Source organism: Megascapheus bottae, chromosome 10 (assembly GCF_031878675.1).
Source record: "Megascapheus bottae isolate mThoBot1 chromosome 10, mThoBot2.hap1, whole genome shotgun sequence".
NCBI classification, from domain to species: domain Eukaryota; kingdom Metazoa; phylum Chordata; class Mammalia; order Rodentia; family Geomyidae; genus Megascapheus; species Megascapheus bottae.
Window position 1 is genome coordinate 53,452,496 of NC_143518.1, and position 27,667 is coordinate 53,480,162.

The 27,667-nt window shown below is 46.6% G+C and overlaps 1 protein-coding gene across 2 annotated transcripts in view; it reads left to right on the plus strand.

Annotated features, from left to right (window-relative positions):
* The window catches only part of Plxna2 (plexin A2), a 215,905-nt gene that overhangs the window by 122,955 nt on the left and 65,283 nt on the right, over positions 1 to 27,667 (plus strand). For both annotated transcript variants that reach the window (XM_090341281.1, XM_090341280.1), the window contains exons 5-9: positions 14,309 to 14,409; positions 17,649 to 17,772; positions 19,399 to 19,552; positions 20,212 to 20,308; positions 23,331 to 23,445. In XM_090341281.1, the coding sequence (XP_090197407.1) occupies positions 14,309 to 14,409; positions 17,649 to 17,772; positions 19,399 to 19,552; positions 20,212 to 20,308; positions 23,331 to 23,445 (591 nt within the window). The remainder of the gene's footprint in view (positions 1 to 14,308; positions 14,410 to 17,648; positions 17,773 to 19,398; positions 19,553 to 20,211; positions 20,309 to 23,330; positions 23,446 to 27,667) is intronic.

Below are 27,667 nucleotides of genomic sequence, written 5' to 3' on the forward strand. Positions count from 1 at the left end.
CTCTTCCTGTGACCCTCATAACTCTGTGGGAGCTCGGAGTAGCTACACTTAATGTAATGGTAACTATTTGTCTGCTGTGAGATCCCATCAGAATGCAGCTTTATGTTGTCCCTACTGTCCCTGCAGAGTACTGAGAATAAAGGGAGTTGCTTGGGTATCAGGCAGGCTGCATAGGTTAGCAGCTCACTCTAGGCTGATGTGAAGCCCTCTGGTCGGTCACTCCAAGCCCTGAACACAGTCTCAGTTCTGAGTTACAACATCCTGTTTCCAGCCAGAAGTAAACTCTCTGGGTGTGATGTAAATCTTTAGCCTGGATATCCTGCCTGCTCCCAGACATGAGGGCTGGGTGACCTCTCTTCACTCTTTCCCATTCATCTTGAACTCCTACTCCCGATCATTTCTGAGGAAGGAAGGGAGATCGGAAAGGAACTGGAACTGTCACAAGACAGCCCTGTATTCTCCAGTTGCCTAACGTTCCTGTGACTCCTTTAGGGCTGGCTCCTGGGTGGCCTGTAAAGACTTCCTGTGGAGTTCCTTTGGCTGTCAGTCTCAATGAGCAGGGGTGCTTTCTCTTGATGCCACCTGCCCTAAGCTCCACTTCCCTTTGTGTAGATGTTCACAGTGAGACACTAACACCACCTTCAAGGGATCTCCCAGGCCAGCCCTCCCTCCACAGACAGCCACGACCCGGTCTAAAGGACACACTTGTACATCCTGGCCCACCACTGCGGCTGGGAGGGGGCAGTGATTATCCCATGTTCCCCCATCACTCTGTCCCCTACCTGCTAAGAGCTTGCCAGCTCACGCCCTGGATTTCCTGTCCTCTGCCCACTGCATCATCCGGTCCTTTTTTCTTTCACATTCCAGGACGTGCCTCTCAACTTCTGCCTGTGGTCTATCAAAGGGTGGGTAGGGTACAGCATTCTAATAGTTTCTGCCTGAAGCTCATAAAATGTCTCTTCCTCCCCGCCCCCCCATGATCCTTCTACTCTGTTCTGTGAGGGGACCCTAGGTAAGGGCAGAGGAATCCTGACCCGGAAAAGCTGCATGGCATTCCACCATCTTTATAATGCAGGGTTCGTGCAATGCCTTGCTGGAGACTGATTTTTAACATCCTCTGCTGTTTAGAAATGTGGAGACTGAAATGCAGGGAGATTTCAATGACTTACTCGGCACAGAGGAATATGTGATGAGACAGAGCCAAATTCTTCTGACTTTAACACTTGTGTCTCCTCTATGACACTCCAGGCCTCTTCTGGCTTATAAACATTGTCCCCCCCCCACACACACAAAAAAAGCCCTCAAGCCATCTAATGGATCCTAGCAGAACACCAGAGGCCTTGGCCATACACCTAGAGATCTTTTTCTGGGTGCATTTACCTAAGGGACGCAGGTCAGTGGGCATGTACTATTAGTTTCTCAGCAGCTATCTGTGATCTCTGTTGTATGTGAAACTAAAGTGAGATCATGCAAGAACCTGAAAGGTGAAGGAATAAGAAGCAGAGCCCCAGGGTGATTTTGTCAAAAAATATATATATATATACTCCTTATCTGACTTAAGTAACTATAAGCCCTCTGTATATCACCTTTATAACAATAAAAATTTTCATAAAGAAGCAGTCTCATGAACACACATACTGTCCAGCTTAGGATGGGGTTACCTTCCAAGAAAACATACCCCGAGTTAAACCTATAGTATGTGAAAAATTCATGTAATGTAATGCACCTAATTTAACATAGCTCAATCCCAGTTCAGTGTAGCCTACCTGCCAGGTAGGACAAACTCCCTGTGACCCAGGGTCAGGAGTGAGAATTATCACAGTGCTAATTCTCCTTAAAATTTGGGATGTTTGTGTATCTTCCTGCCCACAGTTTAGATCAGAACCATGTCTATTCATTCTTTGAATTGACACATTTTACATGGAATGTGTGCCAGATATTTAATATGTATTTATTAATAATAGCCATCATCTGCATGCCAGGCACTAAACTCTATATAAAGAATATACATTCTTTTTCTTTATTTTTCTTTTCCTGTGTGTGTGTGTTTGTGCACACACGTGAACACACACTCGTGCACAAGCACATGCACATGCACACTGATACTGGGTCTTTAATTTAGGGCCTCACCCTCTTGCTTGGCTTTTTTGCTCCAGGCTGGCACTCTACCACTTGAGCCACACCTACACCTCTCAGCCAGGTTCCCTTTCCTCTTAGAGGCAATGTGGTAGAGAAGTTAAGAACAAGAGTGCCCCTGCTGGAAGTCTAGGGTAGCATCCCAGCTCTATACACTTACCAGTTAGATGACTTAAAAAAAGAAAAACAAATCCACCAGCTCTCTCTCAGTATGTCTTGTCCGTTTGTTTCTGAGTGGTGTATAAGCATGTGCCATTGTCATCAAGCAGTTTTGAAAATCAGGGAGAGATGCTCAGAGATGTATGACCTGCCCAAGGCCACACCAATAATAAGCAAAAGGCTGATGTTTAAATCTAAGCAGTCTGCCTCCTAAAGATCTCCACCATTATACCTTCAACCTTGGTGAAAAAAAAAGGCAAAATGAGGGTGAACAGAAGAGTTCTGTGTGGAAAGGTTGAAACAAAGACTGATGGGGTCTCATTAGGCTGAAAGGGTGTAGTATAGGCTGAGAGCCAACAGTGTTATGGCAGGAACATACCATGGGAGAAGAAAGGCAAAACTTCTTTTCCTTCTTCTGTTCTGCTGCCACTCTCCTGTCGTCCCACAGTTTTCCCTCTGTCATCCTCATTATTGGTTCCCTTGCCCAGTTCCTTGCCTGTTCCTGGATTTCTCCAATGTTAGTGCTTGTTTGTGCTTGCACAAGCTGAGTTCTCCGCACAGAACACCCTTCCTCCAATCCTGCCATCTGAGTGTTACCAAGTGTTCAAGGCCTCTTACACTTGGGATGCTGACTTCCTGATCCCTTCCCACCTTGGACTCCTTAAACAGAATCTTTCTACTTTCTATCTTACCTGCAAGAAGGCCAGATTTGGGCAGGTGCATTAAAGCCGTAACTACTTCACATGTTTAGCCCCACATAGTACAGGACCCTGATGCCTGGTCTAGTGGGAATGGGAGTGAGTGGATGGGTGAGTAGTTAGATGGTAGATGGATGGATGCATGGGTTGATGCACAGTTGGATGGTGGGCTGGTTGGGTGGTTGGATTCATACCTGGATAAACTAACAAATGAGTGAATAAGCAAATAACCAACCTAACAAATTATAAGTACCCAAGATATTTCAACCATATGCAAGTCTACTCTGTTGTGAATCAAGTCTAAACGAACATATAGAGATTTACAAAAGCAACCCAGTCAACCCACTGTGAGTAGCTCCTGTGGTTATTGCTACCTTGTGGGATGGTCTTTATCCAACTCATCAGTCTGTACACATTTCCAAAGCCAAACTGAGGCGCAGGCTCCATCCTCTGACACCTGCCTCTCATGGGCCCAGTTTTCCAGGGTTGAATGGATGGATGATATAAATAAACAAATGAGATCCATACAGAAAATAAATTTGCACATATGCAAAAGAAAAGAGTTTTTAGTATAAGTATAGAAGACTTGCTTTTTTCTTAGAGACTTAATATATATTCTTATCCTTCTTCCTTTTGTCTTCCTGTCTCTCTTTCTCTCTATCTCTCTCTATCTCTCTCTCTCTCTCTCTCTCACACACACACACACACACACTCTCTCTCTCTCTCACACACACACACACACACACTCTCTCTCTCTCACACACACACACACACAGACACACACACACACACACACACATACACATGTCCATTCAATTTGTCTTAAAAATCTGCGGGGGGGGGCAGCTCTCTAATCTACCCCAAGAAATAAGACCATTAAATGTATAAGGGAAAATAAGAATGAATATTTTCCAAATATCTGATATAAAAGGAAAGATGCCCAGGTTTCAGAAGATTAGAAAGCTGAGAGGAGGTTGAGAAGATACACTTCAGGATGTCCCCTAAAAATCAAAATTCCATCTTACAATGTGAAGCTCCAGTGACTCCAGTGCCTAAATGGAATTGCAAAACAGCATGGGCAGAGAGGTGAAAGCAGGCTGGTCTCAGACCCAGTGCCAAGAGAAAGGACTTGAGAAAATCTATTCCGTCATGTAGATAGGTAAGATGGTCCTCCCTCTGTTAAGCCAGCCTAGGAATCTCTCTCAACCTGAGTTCCTTCAAACCCAGGCTCTCCAAATAAGGTATCTCTTAACAGTTCCCCAAATACACAGACACACACACAGACACACACACACACACACACACACACACACACACGGCATATCAGTAAATATGAGTTCCAACAGCAGAGAAGAAAATGCAATTGGATACCCAAGCATGGATGAGAAGCAATGGTAGAAATTTTGCCACAGGAAGCTCATTTTGATTCCATTTTCCCTATTTTGAATGGATTCTCCCATTCATAAAACCCACCAGTCTTCATCTCAAGCAACACTAAAGTTTTTTTTACCTTCTATTCAGACAACAGCAAAGTTGTTCTGAACCTCTGACCAGCTTCCTTTTGGGCTCCTTCCCCTCGTGATTCTCACCCCAAACCACACCTCCTTAGCTAGAAGTTATCAGTGCTTCCAAAGGAGCATCACAGCCATAATGCGCCATCCATCTCCACCTTCTGGAATGGATGAATCCATGTTAGCCTTATAAGCAGCTTTGTGGGACCCGCTAATCCAAGGCATCTGGCTCCCAGGTGAGAGATCTGTTTTTGTTATTTCTTAGGCCTGATTTCCCAAATCCTTCTCATCCCCCATTTCCTATCCCACCTGCTTTCCCTAACCGAGTAAATCCACTGTTGTCATGGAGACACCACAGCATCAGCATCTCTGCTTTCTTCCAACATCCTGAACTAGAATGGTCCCTACCTCTACAGAACTCCCCACTATTTCCAGTATGGGAATCCAGTCTGTGTAGTCCTGGAAACATCTGCTTTCCCATTTGGTTTCCTACCCTCTTTGTATTTTTTACCTCACCTAAGCGTTACCTTCATTCTTAAGAAATGAGGCTTCACTTGACTGTTCATTAAGGGTCCTGGGTTTCACAACATGTCAAGGACATGCCAGGAATAAGGACAGTGGTTTGAAAAAATGCACTATTCCTCCTGCAGAGGGTAGATGTAACTATCCCCCTGTGATAGGTAAACAATCTTAGTGCAAAAAGGCTGGGTAGAATGCCCCAGACCACCTGGCAACCCAGTGCAGAGCCTGGGGCACGGGCATGCCACAGGCCTCGCATGCAAGCCCTGTAGTCCTCAGGGCCCTGCACTGGGAGGCAGAGCGGGACAACTCGTGCTACTGAACATGGACTGTATGCAAGGGAGGCTCTTTGTGACATGACTAGATGGCACATAGGCCTGGAAACACTCTTGTGAGACTGGTACCACTGTTGTCATCATTGTATGGAGGAAGGAACTGAGGTTGAATTGCACTGCATTGCACTCTGTGTGCGTGTGCGTGTGTGTGTGTGTGTGTGTGTGTGTGTGTGTGTGTGTGTGTGTGTGTGTTTATGCTGGTGCCGGGCCTGAGTATTGTCCTTCAGCCACTCAAGGCTATCAGTGTACCACCTGAACCACAACTCCATTTTCTGGAGTTGTTTGTTGTTGTGGTTGTTATTTGTTTGTTTTGCTGGTCCATTGGGGATAAGAGACAGGCCTCCTTACCCATGATGGCTTCTGTGTTCTTCAGATCTCAGCCTCCTTAATAGCTAGGCACAAGTCACCTACATCCAGTTCTTTGGAATTGCATCCTTTTTACAGCCTAAAGTCGCTTTCTCCCTTGTCTTCTCTCCTCTGACTTTGGCAGGACCTCTGGTATATATATATATTTTTTTTATGAATGAGGAGTGGGGGAGGGGGGAAAAACATCATCCTTGCAAATTCAACTTTGTACTCCTCTCTCTGAGTGATAGATAGCTTTAATTACTCTGAATTACTCAGCCACTCTACCCTTCTCACCCAAGTCATTAAAAATAGATTTTCTCTTGGAACGCCACTCTGCCCTTGGGTCTCCAGATAGTCCAGAGTGCTGAGGACATGGCCTGGGTTCTGCTCCTGGTCCGGAGACTGCCTGTTGCTGTTGTTGCAGCCATGGCTTTGGAACCATGGATTGGAACACTGGATTTCAGGCTTGCTTTTTCTTGAAGACAGTGGTCATAAGATTTTCTTTTTTTCTAGATCAGAGGATGATCAGGGGCTTGGCTGCTGTTTATGTCATGGAGGTTTAGAGAGATCTGAATAAATGCCTGCTGATTGTTAAAGAAATGGGCCTAAAGCTGGAAATAAACCATATGACTTCTTTACATTCATTCCTGGGAAGCTGATTAGTGGGAAAAACCTGAGCAGAAAATGTAGACTCAGAAATGCTCCTCTCCCTGAAGTTGGTAAGATCTGTAGTGATGTCTCTGCTTTGAGGATAAGAAAATGAAGGCTTAGGGTAGCAACAGAAGTAACAGGAGCCACACAGCTCATCACTCACTAGGCCTAGCCAGGCCAGAAAACTGCTGTTTCCCCTATCCAAGATGCATGAACCCAGGCCTCGGACATGCCACGGGAGGCTCAAACAGAAGACATGAAACCAATATCTTCACAATCTCTTCCATTACTGTCTGGGTCATTGCCAACATAACCTGGCAGTGAATACTCCATGTCCTGACGTCTGGCTCTGCTTCTTGCTGTCTGGATCCAGATGTACCAGCTGAATCACTGTTAGGAAGAAAGAGAGGTGAGCAGATGAGCTAAGAGGTATGCAGTGGTCTGGTTCACAGCCCAACAGACACTGATGTCTAGGGAGAGGAGGATGACCTTGGCAGCCAGTCCTGGAGGCTACCTCATGAAAGGTGGTGGGGGGGCTCTCTCTTGTCATTCCTCAATTCTGTACCCGATGCCTCTAAGTGAGAGTAGAGAGACCTGGGCTCAAACCCTGGTTCTGATACCTACAGTGTATATGACCTTGAGCAGTTTATTGTAACCTGAGACTCAATGATGTGATGGGTAAAAGTGAGACTAAGGGTCCTTCCCCTGCAAAGTGAGCATAAGAATTAAATGAGATAATACATTCCAAGTGCCTAGCATGCAATAGATTCTGGTGGAAGCTATTGTTGTTGTTCTTGTTGCTTCAGTTCATTCCACAAGCCAGTTAGCTATCAAGTTCAGAGCAGGGAGATGCCATCCAGCAGCCATGGGCACGAGTCCCCAGGGTTCCTCTTTGCTCCCAGGACCCCAAAGAGCAGATTCAAGGAAAGGACATAATCTCACTGCTGCATCCACACCCATTCCTTCTCAGCAGAGAGATTTTGACAAAGGTCTTATTTTGGGCATCTGAGATCCAATCAGTTCTTTCTGATTGTCCAAGAGGACAAGAGAGGAGCCATGTTGGTATTTTTCCATGGTGGCTTGCTGAGCCAAGGGAGATATAATTTGTGGTATATCAAGATCTCAGGACAAGTTATTCTTTCCTTAGAATGTCTGTTTGGATTCCAGTCCTGAGAGAATCGGGCTAGGGGCTGTGTTAGAACTCTCCAAGCACGCCTTTGTTTCCTTTTTTTGTGAGTTTTCTGAATCTTGACCACCATGGATGTAAAAGAAGGACAGAGCCCTGAGCTCCCAGCCAGAACCTCACAAGTTCTCTCCATGAAGATTGCACCATTGCCAAGAGTTGACAAGTCTCAAGACAAACTTGGGAAAAAAACAAAAAGACAGAACCCATCCACTTTGTTTATTGGCCACAGAAAGCTTCAGGCTATAGAAAGGCAGAGCCCCACTTGAAAGTTGTGTTCTAGTCTCAGGAACCTCCCTCTGGTCAGATGCACCCCAGCCTTTCTTTCCTGGAACTGATCCTTGAGGCAACTCCACTCCCCTTACCCTTGAAGAAGGGCCCTTATGGTGAGTCCTGCAAGCAAATGCCCCATCGTAAACACTGGAAGACTCTTCCCAGTTGGCCACTGGCCCCTCACTGTGAGACCAGAACTATGACAGCCTGTGGGGCCTTAATTTCCTGATGGATCAAATAGAAATCATAATACATAACACTACTGTCCTCTCTTCCTCTCTGGGGAGTTCTGCAGATCAGATGAGATAATGTGTGTGTGAAAGCATTTTGAAAATGCTAAAACACTCTGCTGGTATTACAGTGATTGTGTTATTGATCTCAGTCCATACAATAACAACCCTGGAAAAGCCACTCTCCAAGCTGCCATCGGCCCTGTATGTCAAGGAGTATCAGATCATTTCTCAGTAACAGCTGGGGTTGGGGAAAAGAATGCTATGAACTTGTAAGAGTGAGGGGACAGGCTATCAGGAGGGATTACCAAGAGGAAGCACAAGAGAAAGGAAAAAAGCCCAGAGAGACTGCTCCGTCATCTCAGCGGCTGCGGGCTTTGCCCTGGCCCAGGGCACCAGGAATCTGTTGATTAGGCCAAGAGCATGCTCCAACCAAGCTGTCTGTGCCACCTCCCCCCCCCAGCACCTGGCTCCCAGCCACTGAGGAGGCCTCTGTTCCTTCCCTGGTGTCAGAAGCAGGGCATGCATGTGGGGACAGGTGGACCATCTGGCAGGGGGGAGGGCAGATTCCAGGGAAGCGGTGGATTAAATGTTCAGTGTCTGAGGGGCCATGCCGCCTGGAGAACAGCTTTCCTGTATCCCTTCCTCCCGCTCTGTCTCCCACATGCATGGTTGCAATGGAAATCCTGCAGGCTTCTTGAATGCTCAGTGTTTCATGCCAGAGCCCCTACAGCGAGCTGCCACTCTCTGTCCCCTGAGCCAAGACTGTTGTCTTGCTTTTTACCCCCATTATGGCGTCTGTCCTGTCGTAATGAGGTTATCTGTTTCCTTGGTTTTGTTCTCAACTGAACCATGAGCTCCAAGATGGCAGAGATACCAACCCCTGTGTTCAACAGGAGGCTTAGCACAACGTAAACCTTCAGTGAATGAATGTCTGAGGACTGAATGCGACTCAGTCACAACCCATTATCAGAATCCTGTGTGGTTGTCGGCTGTCAAGTTAGTTCTGTTCTCTGGAAGATCTTTCTGGCTCCTTCCAGGTGCCCACACAGGGTGGCAGAGACGTAATATTAATCATCTCTGTCCCCAAACTCACTGTATCTGGGATCTTATGTCTACCATTGGGAGCTTTGGTTCTGAAGAGTGAACCATTTGAACCAGATGGCAGTGATAATCCAGGGCCTCTGTCCAACTCAAGGATGATAGCACCTGCCAGGGCCTCAGAGGCCTTCCTGACCACGCCTGCATTTTCCAAACCATAATAATCTGACAATGCCTCTGCATGCATTGGGCCTTACCCACTCTGGGCTGCCTGGTATGCTAAACGGAGAGAATGAAGAGGCGGGCCCACACTCTGCACGACCTGCTGAGCCCTTCCCACGTAGATCCAGCCAGCTGAGTCAGGCCCAGAAAGGCACCAAGCATGCTGGGCCCTGGGGCCAGAGAAGCCAAGAGCCCAGTATGAGTCACCTTTAATTAAGAGTATTTCTTAAGTAAATGACTTAATAGGACAGTTATATTCATTAGAGGCATAATTGCAGGACATAAGCTCAAGCAGAAAAGAATGTAGAGTGCGAGGGTGGAACCCACTCTGAGACTGCACCGTGGGTCTGTGGGCAGGCAGCAGGAGAGGGACAGGACAAGGCTGCCCTCCTTCTGTGTCTCCCATCGCTGCACTCCTTAGTCAACCCAGCCACCCCCAGATCCTAGCACTCAGAGTGGAGGGGCAAGGGAGACTCAAGCATAATTAAAATGCAATAATAATAAACAAACACTAATTAAAGCGGCATGGAGTATTCCATTGAACTCTGAATCACAGCCCTGACAGAGTGCCTCCCACCTGCCCTGTCTGACAGGCGTGGTGGGCGCCCCAGAACAAAGCCCTCTTCTTCCTGAGCTTCCTCAGCCAGTGTCCAAATGCTACCTTGAGCTGCACACAGATCTGCTCACCACTGCACAGGCTTGAACTTGGTGCCTGGAAGGACTCTTGAGACTAAGGAGATGTAGAGGAACTAGAACACATCTTCCTGAACACACAGTGGTCCCAGCTTTCAGTTGCTGCTTGCCCCCAGCCAACATCACTCTAATTCCTGTTATAAGCCCAAAGCAGAATGTGATTTTGTTTCTGTCTCCATCATATAGTATCTTAAAAAAAATTACTTGTATCTAGAGGCTCAGGTCATTCATCCATGTCAACATTGGCACACTCAGACTTTGCCACACTTCAGAATCAGCTGCAGAGATAGTAAACCCATTTCCTAGGTCACCCAGCAACGCTAATTGAGTCACCCTGGATTTTGTTGTCTAGTAAGCTTACAAGCGACATCAGAGTGGGCCTGGTTTGCGAGCCCTTGCTTGTGGGTACGCATGGGCCGTCTATTCATTCGAGACTTCTTTTGCGCCATGGTATGACAAAATAGGGACTTTATATACTCCAGCTCTATAGTCTTCTCCATCCTTCCCAATTGAACCCAAACCTACCTTTCCAGACTTATCTCCTTGCCCTCACACAGCCTTCTGGGTTTTTATATTCTTATTATCTCCATCGTCATCATTCTTATCTTTAAAGAGTTCAACAAAGAGATTTCGATTCAACAAGTCACTTCACCTCCACCAGCGTTACCTGACCCATCATTTCCCCTCATCTCTCCCAGTTCTTACACATCACCTCAAGCTACCTGGTTCCACCTTGACCTCCCCAACCACCTGATAACATGATGCTTTTCAGCTTCGAACTCTGCTCTTCAGGCTCTGCTCTGCTGGGTGGGCCTACATGGTTCTCTTCCCCCCGAGAATCTGTGTAAACGGTATTCATCCTGGAAGGCCTGGACCCCTCAGGGCCTCCCTGGACTTATTCCATCGCAGTACTGTCAGGTGGAGATGAAGCAACGCCAGCCACAGACACGAGCTGCAGATGTCCTTTCTCTACTTTGCAACCGTTACTTTTTAAAAATTCAGAAGAAACAGATTTAACTTTGAGGTGCGTGTGTGTGCGTGTGTGTTCTTTTCAACATGACACATTATTCACGTGATACTTTTTTTCTGTGCCCACTTTTCCCAGTCTAGATATACCGTGGTATACTCACAACATATTTCCGTTCAGATCCGCCACCCTCTGTGTGCCATCGCCATACACCTGGCTAGAGGAAGGCTTAATCAAAGCTGGCAGAGTAGACACCAGAGTGCTTATTTCCTCTGCTCCGAATCCCTTCATTAGCCTTCTTCCATCGCCTCTCCTAGAACGCACATACCCACTTTCTTGTTTTTGTTGCTTTTCTGTTTGCAGCTTGGCTGTGTTTTAATGCTGTTGTGTGTTGTTTTGTTGTTGTTTTATAATGTCCTCTTGAAATGCCTAGCACTGGCCTGTGTGAAGGACAGGATCAAGGCGCACGGGCTGATAGAGGATCGTGCAAACACATGCACATGGAGACAGAGACATTCCCTGGACGCATCTGACATTGAGGGTCGCCTCCGAGTCAGTAGCTGTGACATTCTTTCCTCCAATCTGTGCATGGCTATTAGATCTCAGAGGGGAGAATAATTCAAGTTTTAGAACCTACCCCCCCCCTTATAAGTTTCCTGTTTCACTTTACTCTTCAACTCAGTGCACTAGAAAAAAATTCCCACCAGGAGGGCCCAGGAAACAGGAAAAAATAGTTGTGCTGTTGGTTTCATGTTTGGAGAAGAACAGGGTTTCACTATCTCCGTGGCACTTGGCGTGAAAGTGGCCTTTGTCACTAGAGACACTGCTCCCATTCAGGGCCCCCTTTCCCAGCTGCTGAGAGCCGGGCTGTGTTTTGACAGACGGGCCGAATGCAATGCAGACAGTTGTTTTAATTTCCAGCCAGATGCAGACATCACTCACAGGGAGCCCGAAATCCAAGAAAAGGAGCTGGGCACTGGTCTGCTGCTCTCAGGCCTTGAAGGATGGGTTGGAGGGGGCCAGCGGAAGTCTACCAGGCTGTAAGGCCAGAGCATCTGAGTCCTTATGCCCAGGATTGGCACCCTATGAAATTGACAGCAGTCACCTGGGAGAAAGACATTTCTGTGGGCATCTCAGGTCATGAGGTCAAGTTAGATGAGTCACTCTTCAGCACCCTGTGGAGGCAATTGGCAGCGCTATTGGCTGGGTGTTATCTTTCAACTGTCAGTCTATACAGGTCAAGAGTCATAAATAGTCTCAGGAAGGAGTTAGGTAAACTGTGGGAAACAGAACCCTGAAATGTCAGCATTAGAAGGGCCTGGGGCAGCCTTCCTCGAAGCGTGGACGGATATCCCTTTCACAGCTACCAGGACCATGGGCACATGACAGGCTGCTTGAGTATTCCAGGGATGGATGGGTGTTTGGAAAGCAAGTTGATTATGGGGTTGCAAAGCCCTGACTTTGTTATTCTGCACTTCTTGAAACTTGTTAAGTCTATTCATCTTACTGCAACCACGTTTTTAGCTCTTCTGATTTTGGCAAACAACCTTATGGCCAACTCCAGACTCCCTGCTTCATCAGCTATACCCTAGATACCTCATCTGGGCTCCTATTCCATCCTGCCTCCCCTTTGGCAAGAACCTTGGACTGCATACAGGAGGGCCAGCTGTAGGGTCTTGAGAATGAAATTCTCCACTCCACCCTGACACCAACTATCTGAGTTGCCTGGGATCAAATGAGTTCCTTGAGATGCTGCATCACTCCATCAGTTCATACTGGACTTAGAGCTGACTCCAATCCTCAAGTGTGTTATGCTGTTCCCCAAACTACACTTCATGTCTCCATTTTTAAGCCAAGATGCAAGCTTCCATCTTTCCTGTGTTTCCTATTTTTATTAGTGAAGGAAGGTTGAAGATGTGTAAGGCTGATCATCTCATTCATTTAGAGAAAGGCCTGAAGATGTGGAATGTTACATGTTATAGTGGATCAAGGGTGGGCAGGGTGCCCAACAGAGGAAAGGCAGACTTGTCCCTCTCTGCCTTGTCCAATATGTACCCTATATTCAAGTTAGACTAAACTCATCTGATTATTTCTGCACATTATGATCCTTCAGCCTGGAGAGTCCTTCCAGGTCTTTGCATCTGGTACATTCTTTTCCTTTAAGACTCACTTTCCTCCATATAGCTTGTCCTGCATGCCCCTCTCTGAGCTCCCAAGACTCCCTGCCATGCTCACACCAATCCCATGCTAGGACACTGAGCAACTCTGTAATTACCCATGCCCCAGGATCCTGAGGGGGCAGAATCCCTGTGCTTCTTGCTACAGATTCTCTATTGCTCAGCACCAGAGCCTCCACAGTGTTGGCATGTGATACATCTTTGCTGAATGTCCAATGTGAAGGTCCTTTCTAATCATCAACTGGTCACTGGTGGCTCACTTCTGTAATCCTAGTTACTCAGGAAGCTGAGCTTTGAGGATCTCAATTCAACACCAGCCCACACAGACTAATTCATGAGAATCTCAGCCAGTGACAGATAGCTAGAATGTGTCTAATAGAGAATTTTGGTTCCTCTGCCCCCCCCCACTTTCCTGGACTTTGTCACACATGCTGGGTAGGTGGGGGGCAGTGATATCCAAACAGGTCCCTGCAGGGTTCTACCAGAAAACAGGGATTTCTCAAGAACTGCACACTCTGGAGGAGGGAATGGATAAGGGCTCGAGCTGCGAATTCTCACATTCCAGACGAGACAAAATCAGAGAGGCAGCTAGTTCTCTGTGGAGGTTCCCATTTAGGCAGACTTTTCAAAAGGATAGGAATTTACTAGAGAAACTGAATACAGACATCAGAGAATGGGATAATTGGATCCAGGTGGTATATTTGGTTGGCTATAAAGAGCTGGTGCCATACTATGAATATTAGTTGATGGAAAAAGTTTCTCCTTCTCTTCCCCCCTTTTTTCCCCAATGTGTTCTGTGCATGCAGGCTGTCTCAGCCTGAGCCCAGCTGAAAGCTCTTCAGAGATGTGTTTGTACCACTCAATAGCCTTTCAGCTGAGTTAACCATTTTCAACACTTGCCTCTGGCTTGCCCAACTCTTGGGAAGATGTCAGTGGCAGGCAGCAATAGATTGGAGGATTTGCTTCCGGCAGAGGCAGGAAGTATGGAAGGCTCAGAAACACATTAGCCAGCATAAGGGTAAGAACTGAGACCACTGATCTGTCCGCAGAGCCTCCTCCATCAGGAATGTGACCATTCAGAGTGCACAGATATGGAAGTATCCGCACATACATCTGTGAGTTGTCACAACCTAACCCTCCTGTGCTCACCTCCTCTCTCTGCCAGGTCACCAGAGTCCCTGTGGAATCATGTGAACAGTATACCACTTGTGGGGAATGCCTGAGCTCGGGGGACCCTCACTGTGGCTGGTGCGCTCTGCACAACATGTAAGTTCAGAATGTTCTAGAAGCAAGACTGACATGCTGGGGGCTTTTCTGAGGGTGACAGAATGGGATGGCGATTTGCAGAAAGAGAGGAATTTCCCTGCCTACAAGTGTTTAGGACTAGAAGAGGTAGGGCCATGGAGACCTTCTTTCTACATGGATGCTCTCTTTCCATCTCAGCTGATTCTAAGTGGTATCTTCATATCATTTGGGGAAAAATAAACTCATCAGAGCAGCTGTAGAATCTCTAAAATCCCCAGCAGACTGTCCTGGTATAGATACCCAGCCGAAGAGTATGCTTTGGGTGTGTACACTGGGAGGTTTGCACTCCAGCTAGGGGCGGTGTGACCCTGGGCCGGTCCTCTGACAATTCCAGCCTCCCATCTATCCTTTGCTAAATAGAGAAAATGCCTATTTCCCAGGTGAATTGTGAGAACTAAATAGAATAATAAGTGCCTTGGAAATAAGGAAGCTGGGAAGAGTCTACACAAATCAAAATAATTATTATGAACTCTGAACCCTGGGGAGGACCCTTCTGGCCTCATTATTTCATGATTTCAAGAAACGCAGCCCACTCCAACTGGCCTTGTATCCCTATTCAGATACCTTCCTAGCCATTGAATACCAGCTGAATAGAAATGCAAAGATCACACTTAAACTTCCTAATTTGAAGAGCCCCCCAGAGGGGTGAAAACCAAAAGGCGGGAGGCTGGCTAGGAATTCTGTTGCCCAATGGAGTTGGAAACCCCGTGGCTTCGTGCCAGCCAGCAAAGCATCTCCATGAAATGCGCTGGGTTTGGGGTGGAGGCAGAGGCAGGGGGCCAGAGTTCAGGGTCCTGCACAATAGCTCTTGGCTTCCAGCCTCTGCAGCAGGTGTTGGAAGGGCTCTGGAGGGAGGGAGAAAAATGGAGTGAGATGCTTCACAGATGCAAAATCTGGACTGGATTTGAGCCCACAAATACTGTGTTCCCTGCTTGGATTTTGAAGGTAAGAGGCTCAAAAAGTTTTACAAAAATAACTGTTAGCAAAACCCAGACAATGAGTTGCCATGTATGTCAGATGGGTGGTTAAGATACCTGGGTTGTCTGCCCTGTATCCTAGTAAGCCAAGAGAGTCAGTTTGGCTCCATTCACCGGCTTATGGTGGGTAGAATTTCATTCTCATAGAAACTTGACATCCACTTCTAGATCCATGCAAAAGTCTTAGGCTGTACCCCACTCTCACTGACAGTGACCATGTCAGCTGTGCCTCCTCCAACCACCCCTCCCTGCACTGTCCTCCCATTTCCACTCCCTGTGGCACTTCTGACTTCTCACACACAGCAAAAACCAGAGACTAACATTGATCATTTATTTAATAGCAAGATCATCTGCTTTCCCATCATTTTTTTTTGCCAGTCCTGGGGCTCAGTGATGAACTCAGAGCCTGGGCACTGTCCTTGAGCTTATTTTTGCTCAAGGCTAGCACTCTACCACTATGTCACAGCACCACTTCTGCCATTTTCTGTTTATATGGTACTGAGGAATCAAACCCAGGGCTTCATGCATGCTAGGCAAGCACTCTACCACTAAGCTACATTCCCCAGCCCCATGCTTCCCCATCTTGTACTAGTACCTCTGACTAATCAATAATTTCAAGTCTCCCAGCATCTCCAGGGCCCTTTCAATATCTTCCTGATCTGTGGCTTCTAGAATAAATGAACCCAGTTTTCTTCTGGCCTCTGAATTCCTTACCTGTCATCAGAAACTCTTCTAGACTTACCCAGGCACTCTTTTCCATATGTTCCATCTGCCAAGAGCACATAGAGATAAGAGCTTTGCTGTCTCTACTCAAAGGTGGCACCTTCCCTAGTCACCCTCATCTTCACTGAGACCTTCCTGTACTTCCAATGCACCTGTCACCACCAGCCTGCTGTATCAGCAGGGCAGTGAGGAGGTGAGCCACCCCAGCTCCCCCCACCCCACCCTCTCACCACAGCTAGCCTCTTCAATGGAGATGGAGGCCTGGGGGAGATTACTAAAGAGTCACTGGGTCCTGGGGGATTGAAACCTCCCTGTCTCTTCTGTATGCTTGGCTCTTGCAAGTGTGTTATTGTCTCCCAGGCTATTTATCTCTGTTAGGGCTGTTGCCATAAATAGTATGATAAAAAAAAAAGAGCCATTTCAGTGAGTCAATGAGATAAAGGCTCCAGTCAAGAGCTCACTTTAGAGCTATCTTAAGGATTCACTTAAACCTCAATAATTCTTTTCTTTGACAGCATTCATATTTAGATCCATTATGTGCCCGCAAAAAATAAAAAAAGAGGGGGAGGAGCCCACAGGGGAGCGTGGGTAGGAATCACTGCTTGATTATGGAATCTTGTAGTGTGCCTGTGACTGTGTGGTTTGGAGCTGTACCAGCCCAGTGGCATGTTCCTGTAGGACCTGACAGGTGGTAACTCCATGGCATGAGGGCACCTCCTTGGACATCTTTATACCTACCTGACACCATGGCAGAGGAGGCTGGAGCATGGAGAGAGAAAAAGCCACACGAACCTTCTGACAGAGGCAACCCTGACCACAGCTCCTGGTCTGTCACCAGACATTATTTCAGGACACAAATATAAAATATCTACCATGTAACAGGTTAGAATATCTCCTTGATTCAAACAAGGCCAGTGCCTTCAGAGAGCCATTAATCTACCAAGGTCTCATACAACTAAGACCCTCTCGTGTTGGCTAACTTCTTCAGGAAGAGAATAACAACATTAATCATTGTAGAATTGCCAGAATAAACATACGTGTCCATAGTAAGTGCCCAGAAGTCTTCTAAGCACTAAACTCAAACCTTACAATGGCCTTTTGAGGTGGAAGTTTTATTATCATAATCTTCACAGAGGAGGAAACTGAGAACACAGAACTTAAGTACCTTGCCCAGTAGGGCACGGCTAGAAGGAAATAGGCCTGGGGTAAAGACCTACCACACTGGTTCCAGAGTTTGTATTCTTAGCCATGTGCTATGCTGCTTTTTCTGACTTGCAGTCCCCTGGAGTGTGTTCTTTATGTCTAAACTGCATCCCTTCTGATGAAATTAAGGCTTCTTCCTTAGACTGTCCTTAGCTGCATGCAGCGCAGGTCATCTGGGGGCTTCCAGTCATTCTGGAGAAAGGTAAAACAATCACCACGAGAAGACAAACCACAGGCCTCAGGGCAGCAAGCACCTCTTAGCAAGCCTGACCTCTTGTGAATCTGTATCCATGGCAGGTGCTCCCGCAGGGACAAATGCCAAAGGGCCTGGGAACCAAATCGATTTGCTGCCAGCATCAGCCAATGCCTGAGTGTCGCAGTGCAACCCGGCAGCATCTCTGTGTCAGAGCACAGCCAGTTGGTAAGTAGGGAGGAGGGGCATGGAGTTTGCACCTGTGCAGGTAGGCTCCCTGAATGCTTGCACGGCATCTGTATGTTGACCAGATTCATAATGCTCTGAGGATGCTTTCTAGAAAACTTCTGACAACTCCTATTGTAAAGGTAGTCATTTCCCACACTCCTTGTAAATTTAGCACCCATTGATCTGTTTGTAAATCTGAATTTTGCATTTAGTAACAAACCTCTGCAACACAGTGCTCCCCAGTACCAAATAGCATATTGTTTAGTCTATGCCATGTTTACAATCTTCGATTTGCTGGGCTCTCTTGAGAAATCTGCATCTTGCTTTTGTGTTTAGGGGTGTGTGTGTGTGTGTGTGTGTGTGTGTGTGTGTAAGAGGGATAAAAGAAAGACAGACAATTCAAAGTCAATGTGTACTTAGAGAGAATATTAAAGAGAATAAAGTAGTCTTTAACCACCTGTCAAAGAACAAACCAAAATATTTCATGTCCTCGGGCCCTAACTGTTATTTCATTCTGAAGGGTTTAGGAGCATTCGCGAATGTTAATTAGTCAGTGATTTTGGTTTGTACATCCCCACCAGAAAGTGTGGGCTCCAATGCAGCTAAGGAAATAAGCAGGAAAGGTTGGATCTAAGTCTCCCCAGCCCATGGAAAGGAACCCGTGACAGAAACCCGGGGACAGGACCAACAAATGCATGCTGCCACATGCAAAATGCACTGCCACATGCTGATAGGAAGACAAAAGGAAACCTGCCTTGTGGCTCTCCACTTGGAAGCCACAGGGATATTATCACCATCAGCCCTTGGGCAGAGCTCAAGGCCTAAGAGAGCCAGTCAAATTCCTTACCTGTTCACATCCCACCTAGACACTGCCTTGTGGTACCAACATATGGGCTCACTGAAAAGTGCCCTGAATTCACAGCCGCGTTTTTCTATCAGGCATTTTCTCAGCAAATGCTTCCGAATGTCTATTATATTTTTACCCAGTAGAAAGAAAGTCTTCCAAATGGGCTGAAACTCACAAACATCAGTCATCAGTGATCACTTTTGAGCTTTCTGTGAAACACATCCCCCCTGCCCCAACCCCCTGCCCAATTCCAGGATTGCCACTGGAAAGTAGAGATCCCAGAAAGACAAGTGGAGACTCCAGAAAGCCTACAGCGTGATAATGAGTAAATGATAGAATTAATGTCTTCAGCAAGTCTAGCAAGCTCCTGGCCAACCTCCAGCCCGGTGAAGCTCACTCTCCCAGGAGCCCACGCTCAGACCTGTTCATGAAGACGTCAGCTCTCGACTCGCTTTCAAGTGCCCATGGTGCCTTGTAATTAATTTCCATGTCAAAAAATGTGCAAGGTCTGAGATAGATTTTGATACCTTTTCCTCTAAAGGCTCTAACCCCTAGAACTTTTGGACAGGATGGGTGCATTAATAAGAATATTAATTCATAAATTGACCTTGTGCGCCACTGAGAAATTTATGACTCTGCTCATTGACAGAGGTGGAAGATCACCTAGACCAATGTCCTTTTTTTAATAGATGAGGTCAGGGGAAATTAGTGAGCAATAGGTCCTGGCTGGAAGCCTGGCCTAAAGCCTGTATCTCCTGAGCCCTTCGCTTCTCCCATAGCTCAGCCTGGTTGTGAGTGATGCTCCTGACTTGTCTGCGGGCATCTCTTGTGCCTTTGGGAACCTGACAGAGGCAGAGGGGAGAGTATCTGGAAGCCAGGTCATCTGTGTCTCACCTGGGCCCAAAGACGTTCCTGTCATCCCTCTGGATCAAGGTAAGAAATGTCCACTATCAGGGGAGCATGTGCTAGAGGCAGCTCGACCATCATGAAGACAAGGGTCCCCAATAGAAGATCTAGAAGTTGTTTGACCAAGTCTTCAAATGGGAGATGCTAATTTGGGCCTGTGCAATTTGTTTGAATTGGACAGCAAACTTCCATACCCCAAAGCACAATTCAGGAAGAAGGGAAAGGCTGGCTTCCATTTCAGTTAAGGCAGCATAAGTGAGCGTTGTCCAAATACTGCCTGTCACTTCTGATAGCAGAAGGGGCTCTACGTCATCGTTTGGGACAGGCTCTGTCCCAGGGGTTCTGGCCTAATACTTCTGGCATTGTTTTAGTAACTGAATGTTCCTTAGCATGGCAGAGGGCTCCACGGAATTTGTCACTTCTTCTTTGAGGCCGAGTCTAAGGAGCTGGCTGGTAACCCACCAAAGGGATTCTCTTGAAGCAGGGGAACGAGAAGGAAGGAGAGGGAAGGGGAAGGAATGAGAGGGAACAAGAGGGAAGGAGAGGGAATGAGAAGGAAGGAGAGGGCTCCAGCTAATCAAGAGAGCCCTGAGTGGCTTAATGATTTGCTCTGACTCCCAAGTTGCCTGGTCTGTGAAGCTCCCAGGTTTTCAGTGGACTCCATTCCCCTCTTTTATTCCCCCCAGACTGGTTTGGGCTGGAGCTGCAGCTGAGGTCCAAAGAAACAGGGAAGATATTTGTCAGTACCGAGTTCAAGTTTTACAACTGCAGTGCCCACCAACTGTAAGTACTTCTAGGGGACAAAAATGCCTTATCTGGATCTGGATGTGGGGCAAAGGGCTTCTTATCTTGTTTAGGGAAAGATTTGTGTGGTACGAAACTCACCCTTGGGGGGCTCAGCCACAGGGTTTGGACAGAGTATGTTGCTCAGTTGCACAGCAGACACTCTCTCTCCATAGCTTTGATATTTGCCATTCTCCTTTGCTATTCCCCCCCCCCATCACCACACACTATCCTAGCAAACCTTAGCTCCAAATTCTCAGGTTGAGAGAGTAGCAAGAGGGTCATGACCCAGGAGCCATAAGAAGATGTCTCGGGGTTTGGACCACATGGACATGGCTTTCCAGGAAGAGACTGAGAGTGCAGCAGGTTGGATATAATCAGATGAAGAGGGACGCAGAGCTCAGGGGGGCAGCGGTGCACACAGATACCCACAGAGGGGGACAGGCATGGAGACACGTAGCCTCTGTGAGCACACCATGAAAGGAGCTGGGCTGGCAAGGAGCAGAAGAGGTTTTAAGCTCCACCATGCTCATAGTCCATCCCTCAACTGTTGAAAACTAACCAGATAACCAACCCCCGAGCCTCCAATGGGAGCCACTGGAGGTCCACACTTCAGCCGCTCTCACCTGTCATCTCTCGGTGCTGACCACCCACCAGCTGCTTCCTCTAGACATCCAGCTCTCCTAGGCGTGTAGGAAACTTGGAGGAGTGTACAGGCAGAATGAGAGGTGAGGAGTGGAGAGAAATTGGACCACAGAAGCTGAGCACTAGTGAGTTTGGTTTCGAGAGAGAGAAATATGAGCCTCTGTAACAGGGCCACACCAGAACCATAGGATAAATAGAGCAAAAGAGCAAGAATATTCAGTAAGGGGAGAGGTCAAGCAACAGCTCTGTGCAGAGGGAGGCATAACTGAAAATGATCTAGAAACACATTCTCCCGTTGCCTGGGCTTAGGACTCACAGGTGATCTACTGACTGACAACACTCCACAGGCATTGAGTGTGCAGAGTCCAAGCTGTGCACACAATGGGCTTAGCAGCTCCCAGCGAAGCCCTAAGGGAATCTTTAGCTATGACAGTGAACAAGGAAGCCAGTCCTCCTTCTTTCTCTACTTCTGTGATCTTGATTTCCATGATTAGAATAATCTACTTCTACAGTTCTGCACTAGTCAAGAACAGGAGACATATCTGACCAAGTCACTCTGGGAGAACCCAATAGAATATTCTGAGAATGATAGAACAAGAAGTTTTAGGGTTTTTTTTTTAATGGCTGGCAGCAACCAGAGCAGGGCAGACAGAGATTGAAGCTGAGTTGGACAAAAGTGCCCACTAACTACTGCATTCCAGCTCTGCTTGGGGAAATGCAAGCTTCTTTGAGAAAGAGCCTTTCAACTTCCTTCACAGAGAAACACAGTGGCAATAGAACCCATTGTTTGTGAGAGCACCCCTATCTCCATGGCAATCCAGTGTGATGTAACCACTTTCAATGATGGATTGCTATGGCAACAAAGATGCTGTCACGGGCAGCAAATTTTGGGGGGAGGGAGAGAGATCTCCTTGACAGCGAAGAGTCCATCTTATTGCCAAACAGTATTGATCTTACCCTTCTCCACTCCTATCTTTCATAGTTAAAAGGCACAAAATCAAGTCCAGTTACCTCCTTTTATTATGGCAAACTGAGGCCCAAAGAGGATAAGTGTTACAAAGACACAAAGACAGTCATTAAAAAAAAAAAAGTTTCCTCCAGTGAAGGAACCAAGTTTAGAGACTCAATAGATCACATTGTCCTTTGGTTTCTGTCTGTTTTTATTATTTGAATCATGAGATATCCAAAGCTAACCAATCAGAGAGCACATGAAATAACATTGGGCTGATCTCAGAAAGGACATAACTGTAGACATAAATGGGCCCAGGGAAGACGGACTAATGCACCAAATCCACCTTCGCTTTTCTTAGCCATGACCCCTGGAAAGAGCTCCAACCTCCCAGAGGTAATTGGAAGCCCACCAGGTGGCGCCAGATTGCAAAACCTGTTCTTGTATTAGTCTATTCATGAAACACTAGAGTGGGGACACAAGAGAGAAGGGGGTGGGGGGGGTGGAACACCCTCTCCCACTCCCACTCCAAAAATGATTTTTTCATTATACAGTTCCGATCTCACGCAGGGAGCCAAAATAATATACACTGCCTCCAAAGGGAGGGAAAACACCAAAAAGAAAGAAGGGCTTACCCTGGCAAGAAAGGTGTGAGCCATCCACATGGCTCGATGCCCAGGCTACCAGAGCTGTGGGACCAAATTTCTATTTAGTACTGTTAACTCCCCCAAGTCCCAAACAGATGCTACGAACTGATTGTTAACACTCAAATGTTATTCAAGAGGTTGAAATAACAGGTGATTTAAGCTCGTGAAAATAATATTCACATTTACCATACTCTTCAAAACCATTTCCCAGACATTATCTTATTTGACACCCCGCAGCCCTGTGGAGTAGACAGGAATGTTTTATTACAGACAGACGAAGAAACTTGGATTCAGAGAGTGAAGTGACTTCCTCAGTCTGACCCAATGTCAGTCAGTAGCAGATACGAGACTGGGATCAGACCCACCCAATTTCTACTTCCGTACTCTTTCAGCTACTCTGTCTTCTGAGAAGTAATGGGCTGGTAGCTGTTTAATCATCAGTGATTAGAAGGGAAGAATGAGCTTCTAGAATCTACCCATGTCTGTGGTTGAACTACTCCCACCACGGCAAGTTCCAATCTCACAGCATGATGTCCACCAAATTGGAAAGTTGTCTGGAAAGAAACCCCAACTCCAGCCTAGAATTGCTCTATAAGTGACATTACTCCCAACCCAATCCCAATTGATCACTATTTTTCTGGTCCCATAAACATGTTAGACCGAGAATCCACAGTTCTCAATGCTCCAACACGTGTACAATCTGCCCTCCACCAGAACGAGCCTAGGATAACAGATGACCATCATGACACGCGGCTGCCTTCTTACTGTTCCTTCCATGCAGGTGCCTATCCTGTGTCAACAGCGCCTTCCGCTGCCATTGGTGCAAGTATCGCAACCTCTGTACCCATGACCCTACCACCTGCTCTTTCCAAGAGGGCCGCATCAATGTTTCTGAGGTAAGAAGTTGAACCTTGGCATGGAGTGACTCTGAGGGGCCCCTGGCTTTTCAGATGGTCAGTCTGGTGATTTGAAGTCTCTCTTGTCCTGGCTGTTATGCTCATCTAAGACCCTGGACATACAAAAAAGAAAAAAAAAAGCTTGGAGGTAACTGAAGTTGAGGCTAAAAGCTTAGAGGAAGCATACCCGACCATACAGACCCCATGGTCAGGAGAGAGCACAGGGAATGGCTTCTAGTCTTTGAGTCTATCTCTTTGCTTGGCTACTGTAGACTTGGTCTAATTTAACTGAACCACTCTTTCATTCTGACTTCACTGCCAACTCTAAAATTCAGGGAGTCTTTCACTCTGATGTGTCACTGGGTGGGTGGTCTTGTAGAAAGAAAGAGAAATCCAGAGAAATTCAGCTAGTGTGAAGAACCAGGCACTGCTGAAAGTCCAATTTTATTATCTACTTAAAGCTCCCTTGCTGAAGCTTAATCTGCCTTTGTCATCAAGCCAGTGAAATACCGCTCTGTTTATCTATTCAATGAATATTCTATTCAATGGATTATTCATTGATGTGGACTTATTTTTCATGTTCCTGGTATGCCTCCATTCAGTGAAGCCTTCTAGGTCAGTTTCTGTCTCCCAGGTCTGGTGTTTTTCATGCATGGCCAGTTGAACAACTCAAGAGGCCAAATGTATTCATACAAATGCACATATGCATATGTATCTATTTCCCTTTTGTTCTATCTTTGGGGAATATTAAGAAGTACTAATACAGTGTTTCATCTATTACACCTGACTTTCTGCATACCTCTCTCTCTCTCTCTCTCTCTCTCTCTCTCTCTCTCTCTCTCTCTCTCTCTCTCTCTCAATAGACAAAGCTGCTTGAAGGCAAAACCATGTCTTATCTTAAATCCTTAGTACCTTTTTTAGTGAATGATTGTAAACAATGTGTATAAGATGATTTATGAGCTATAATCTCTGCATCTGTGTCTTGAAGATGGGAAATAGTGTCTATTTTCTGAGATTTCAAAGAATGGACTCCTTACTTTTTCTAGCCTTGATAGCAGTATATAGATGGTTTCCATGGCTGAAACATAAGAAATTAGACCTTGAAAGGGTGGCCTTACATTCTTGTGAAATGGAAAGTATTTGTCTCTTTTGAGACAGAAATGGTGTTCACAAGTGGCATTTAAGGCAGGTAGGTCCCCAGTTACCACCAAATGGTGGGACCAGACACCTCATACCCTGGAAATGGTTTCCTCTAACGAAGATTTTTCTTTGCAACTAACCTGCAAAGTCCTACACTTGTCTTAATGAGCTCTAAAAATAAATTCTAGTGTTGGAATTCTGCAAAGGTACAAAACCGGACTTCTCACTGAGAAATGGGCTCATGAGCTGAAGGTACAGAGAAGGGGTTAACACAATTTCAGCATCAAGTAGGAGACTGGCTAAATGGAAGAGCAGACACCCAGAGGGCCTGGCCAGAGTGAAGGCTGGGCAGTAGAAGACTATGTGCAATGGTCTCAGAAATTGGACAGTCACATTATCCCTCTGAAACTCCTAAGTTCCTTAATCAAATATACAGAAGAGGACATGAACCCAGAGAAAGGCTAAGTAAGTACATATTGGGACAAGGAGTTGCTGCCTCACTTTCTGCTGGGACCACCCCCACAGGCAGAGAGAAACCCAAAGCCAAGCCAGAGTGTGACCTTCAGCTGGATGGAGGGCAAAGCAGAGTGTCACCAGGAGCAAGACAAATAAACTTTGCTGGGGTATGCAGAGAGGCCTGAGGCTGAGCCCCAAAAGGCTAATTGGAAGCAGGCCCAGCCTCCTGCTTTCAGGAGCCACCACAATGTAACTTTTCCTCGGCCACCTAAGAGACAAGTGAGCATTCCAGAGAGCCAAGAGCAGGCTGAAGAGAAGCTGTTGGCTCCCTGCTACTCAGGATTAAGTGAATACCTCAAGAGCCCCAGGGGCAAACCTGGAGACTTCTCAGGGCCTTTCAGTCTCATTTTCTTGTCCTTGCTAGTCCTTAGGGTTGGACAGCAGGGGTACCCCATGTCTCCCTCACATCCCCATCTCCTGAGTAGGCTGATTGCAGGGCAGCCATGTTGGTTATGTGCACAGGGCCCCATGACACAACCTAGGAAGTAGCTTTCCAGGCATCTGTGAGGGAAACCCAGATCCCATATAGCTCTTGACTTTGCTCAGGGAAAGAGATCGGGTGCCAGCTTCCAACATAGTTGAATGCCGTAGATTTCAGCCACGCTCGGTCACACATCCTTTCCCAGAAAATAGCTCCCATGCCAGGTTCTTTCCTGTCCATCATTCTGCTTTGGGGGTCGGGGGTGGCAGAGGGAGGGAGGAGAGTTCGTTCCTGAAAACTCTAGAAATAGCAGTGATGCCTGTACCCAGTTTGGGTAAGGTTCTTTTCCCTCTCTCAGGAGTCCTGTTTGATTTCTTCACGCTCTTTTAGAAACTGGAAAGCCTTAGCTTTCCTTAAATATCTTAGAGTTTCTTAGAGTTCCTTAAATATCTTTTTCACACTTCTAGTAAGACCTTCTCCCTACTTTCTATTTAAAAAAGAAAAGAAAAGAAAATTGTATGTCTAGCTACTCCCTGGAAGCAATAGGTAAGTGGTTAGCACCATTGCTGACTAAGCAATGTTTGTGCATCACATGCTTGTAAGTTTCTCACCTGTGGCAGAGTTCTCCACCTACTGCTCACCCAGGAAGACACCCTCCACCATCATCTCCAAAAGCGTTAGAAATCCAAGTCCTTGGGTCCCATCCCAGATGAGCCTAAAGATTGAGAACCACTGACATATGGCATTTCAGTTGATTCTCAAAACAGCCTTGCAAATTCATATCTGACATCTGTAGTCACCAAGATGCCAAGAGGTGTTTTTTTAGGGGGGAGGGCAGAGGGCGGTGCTTGCCCAAGGCTACAAAGAACTCAGGCATCAAAAAAAAAAAAAAAGCTGATGAATTTACTTTTGACAGAAAAAAACAGGGTCTGTGACAATGGGAATACAGAGGTCCCGGTGGTGGTAGCCACACTCGGCAGGTGTCTCTTCCATCTGGTCGTGAGGGTTCAGGGTGTGGCTGGAACTGCACAGATCCATCTCTGCAGATGGAGAGACTTCCCATGGAAAATGGGTCAGTGGTGTCATTTCCAGAGAAAATGACAGCAGCATGTGAGGTGCATCTGCCCACATTTTTCCAGAGGGCTGCTGTGCCAATTCCACGCCAAGGCCTGACAACGAAGAACAGCTGTGCCACTCAGAATGAGGTTCAAAAATTAGAATATTAGTCGTTGATGTCCACTGAGGGCTTATTATACATGCCTTGACTAAGTTGGTATCCTCTGAGTCCTCTCTCTCTCTCTCTCTCTCTCTCTCTCTCTCTCTCTCTCTCTCTCTCTCTCCATATATATATATGTATATGTATATATATCTGCAGTAATAATACTAACTACACTTGCTAATCCAGCTTGTAGCTCTTAAACCACATTTTCACATTCTCCTGTCAGGCCATCTTCCACACAGTCTAAGTTATCACTGATATTATTTTATAGATGAGGAAACTGAATTCTAGGCAAACCATCTCCAGAGCATTTTTTTTTGCCAGTCCTGGGCTTGAGCTCAGGGCCTGAGCACTGTCCTTGGACTTTCTCAAGGCTAGAGCTCTACCACTTGAGCCTCAGCACCACTTCCGGCTTTTTTCTATGTATGTGGTACCAAGGAATCGAACCTAGGTCTTCATGCATGCTAGGCAAGCACTTTAACCATTAGGCCAAACTCCCAGCCCCTCCAGAGCATTTTTAAAGTCATGAGCCAGACCTTTCCACCACTGAGAGCACAGCAGCTCTCAGATGGGGCCCCTAAACCTCTGGCTCCCTGGATGGGATCAGGCTGTGACACACTGTTAGCGAACCGGTATGCGTCCTAGTATGTACAGCTTTCAGCTTTTAAAGCTCATCTCTCTCCATGGCTAAACCAGGCCTAGTGAGATGTAGATACATAAATATCTTCTTTACACCCTGTCCCGGGGGAAAGATAGAACCAAATAAATCCGATTAGCTTCCCAGGATGCTGGCTGCTCTCTCTCTTTGAAGTCCAGTGGGTGAAGATAATGCCATTTCCACATGGGAGAAGTCGTTTCCAAGGACTAACAGGTCCCCAGCATAGGATGAAGCAGAGCAGAGCCAAGCTAAGGAGACTACATAGCTG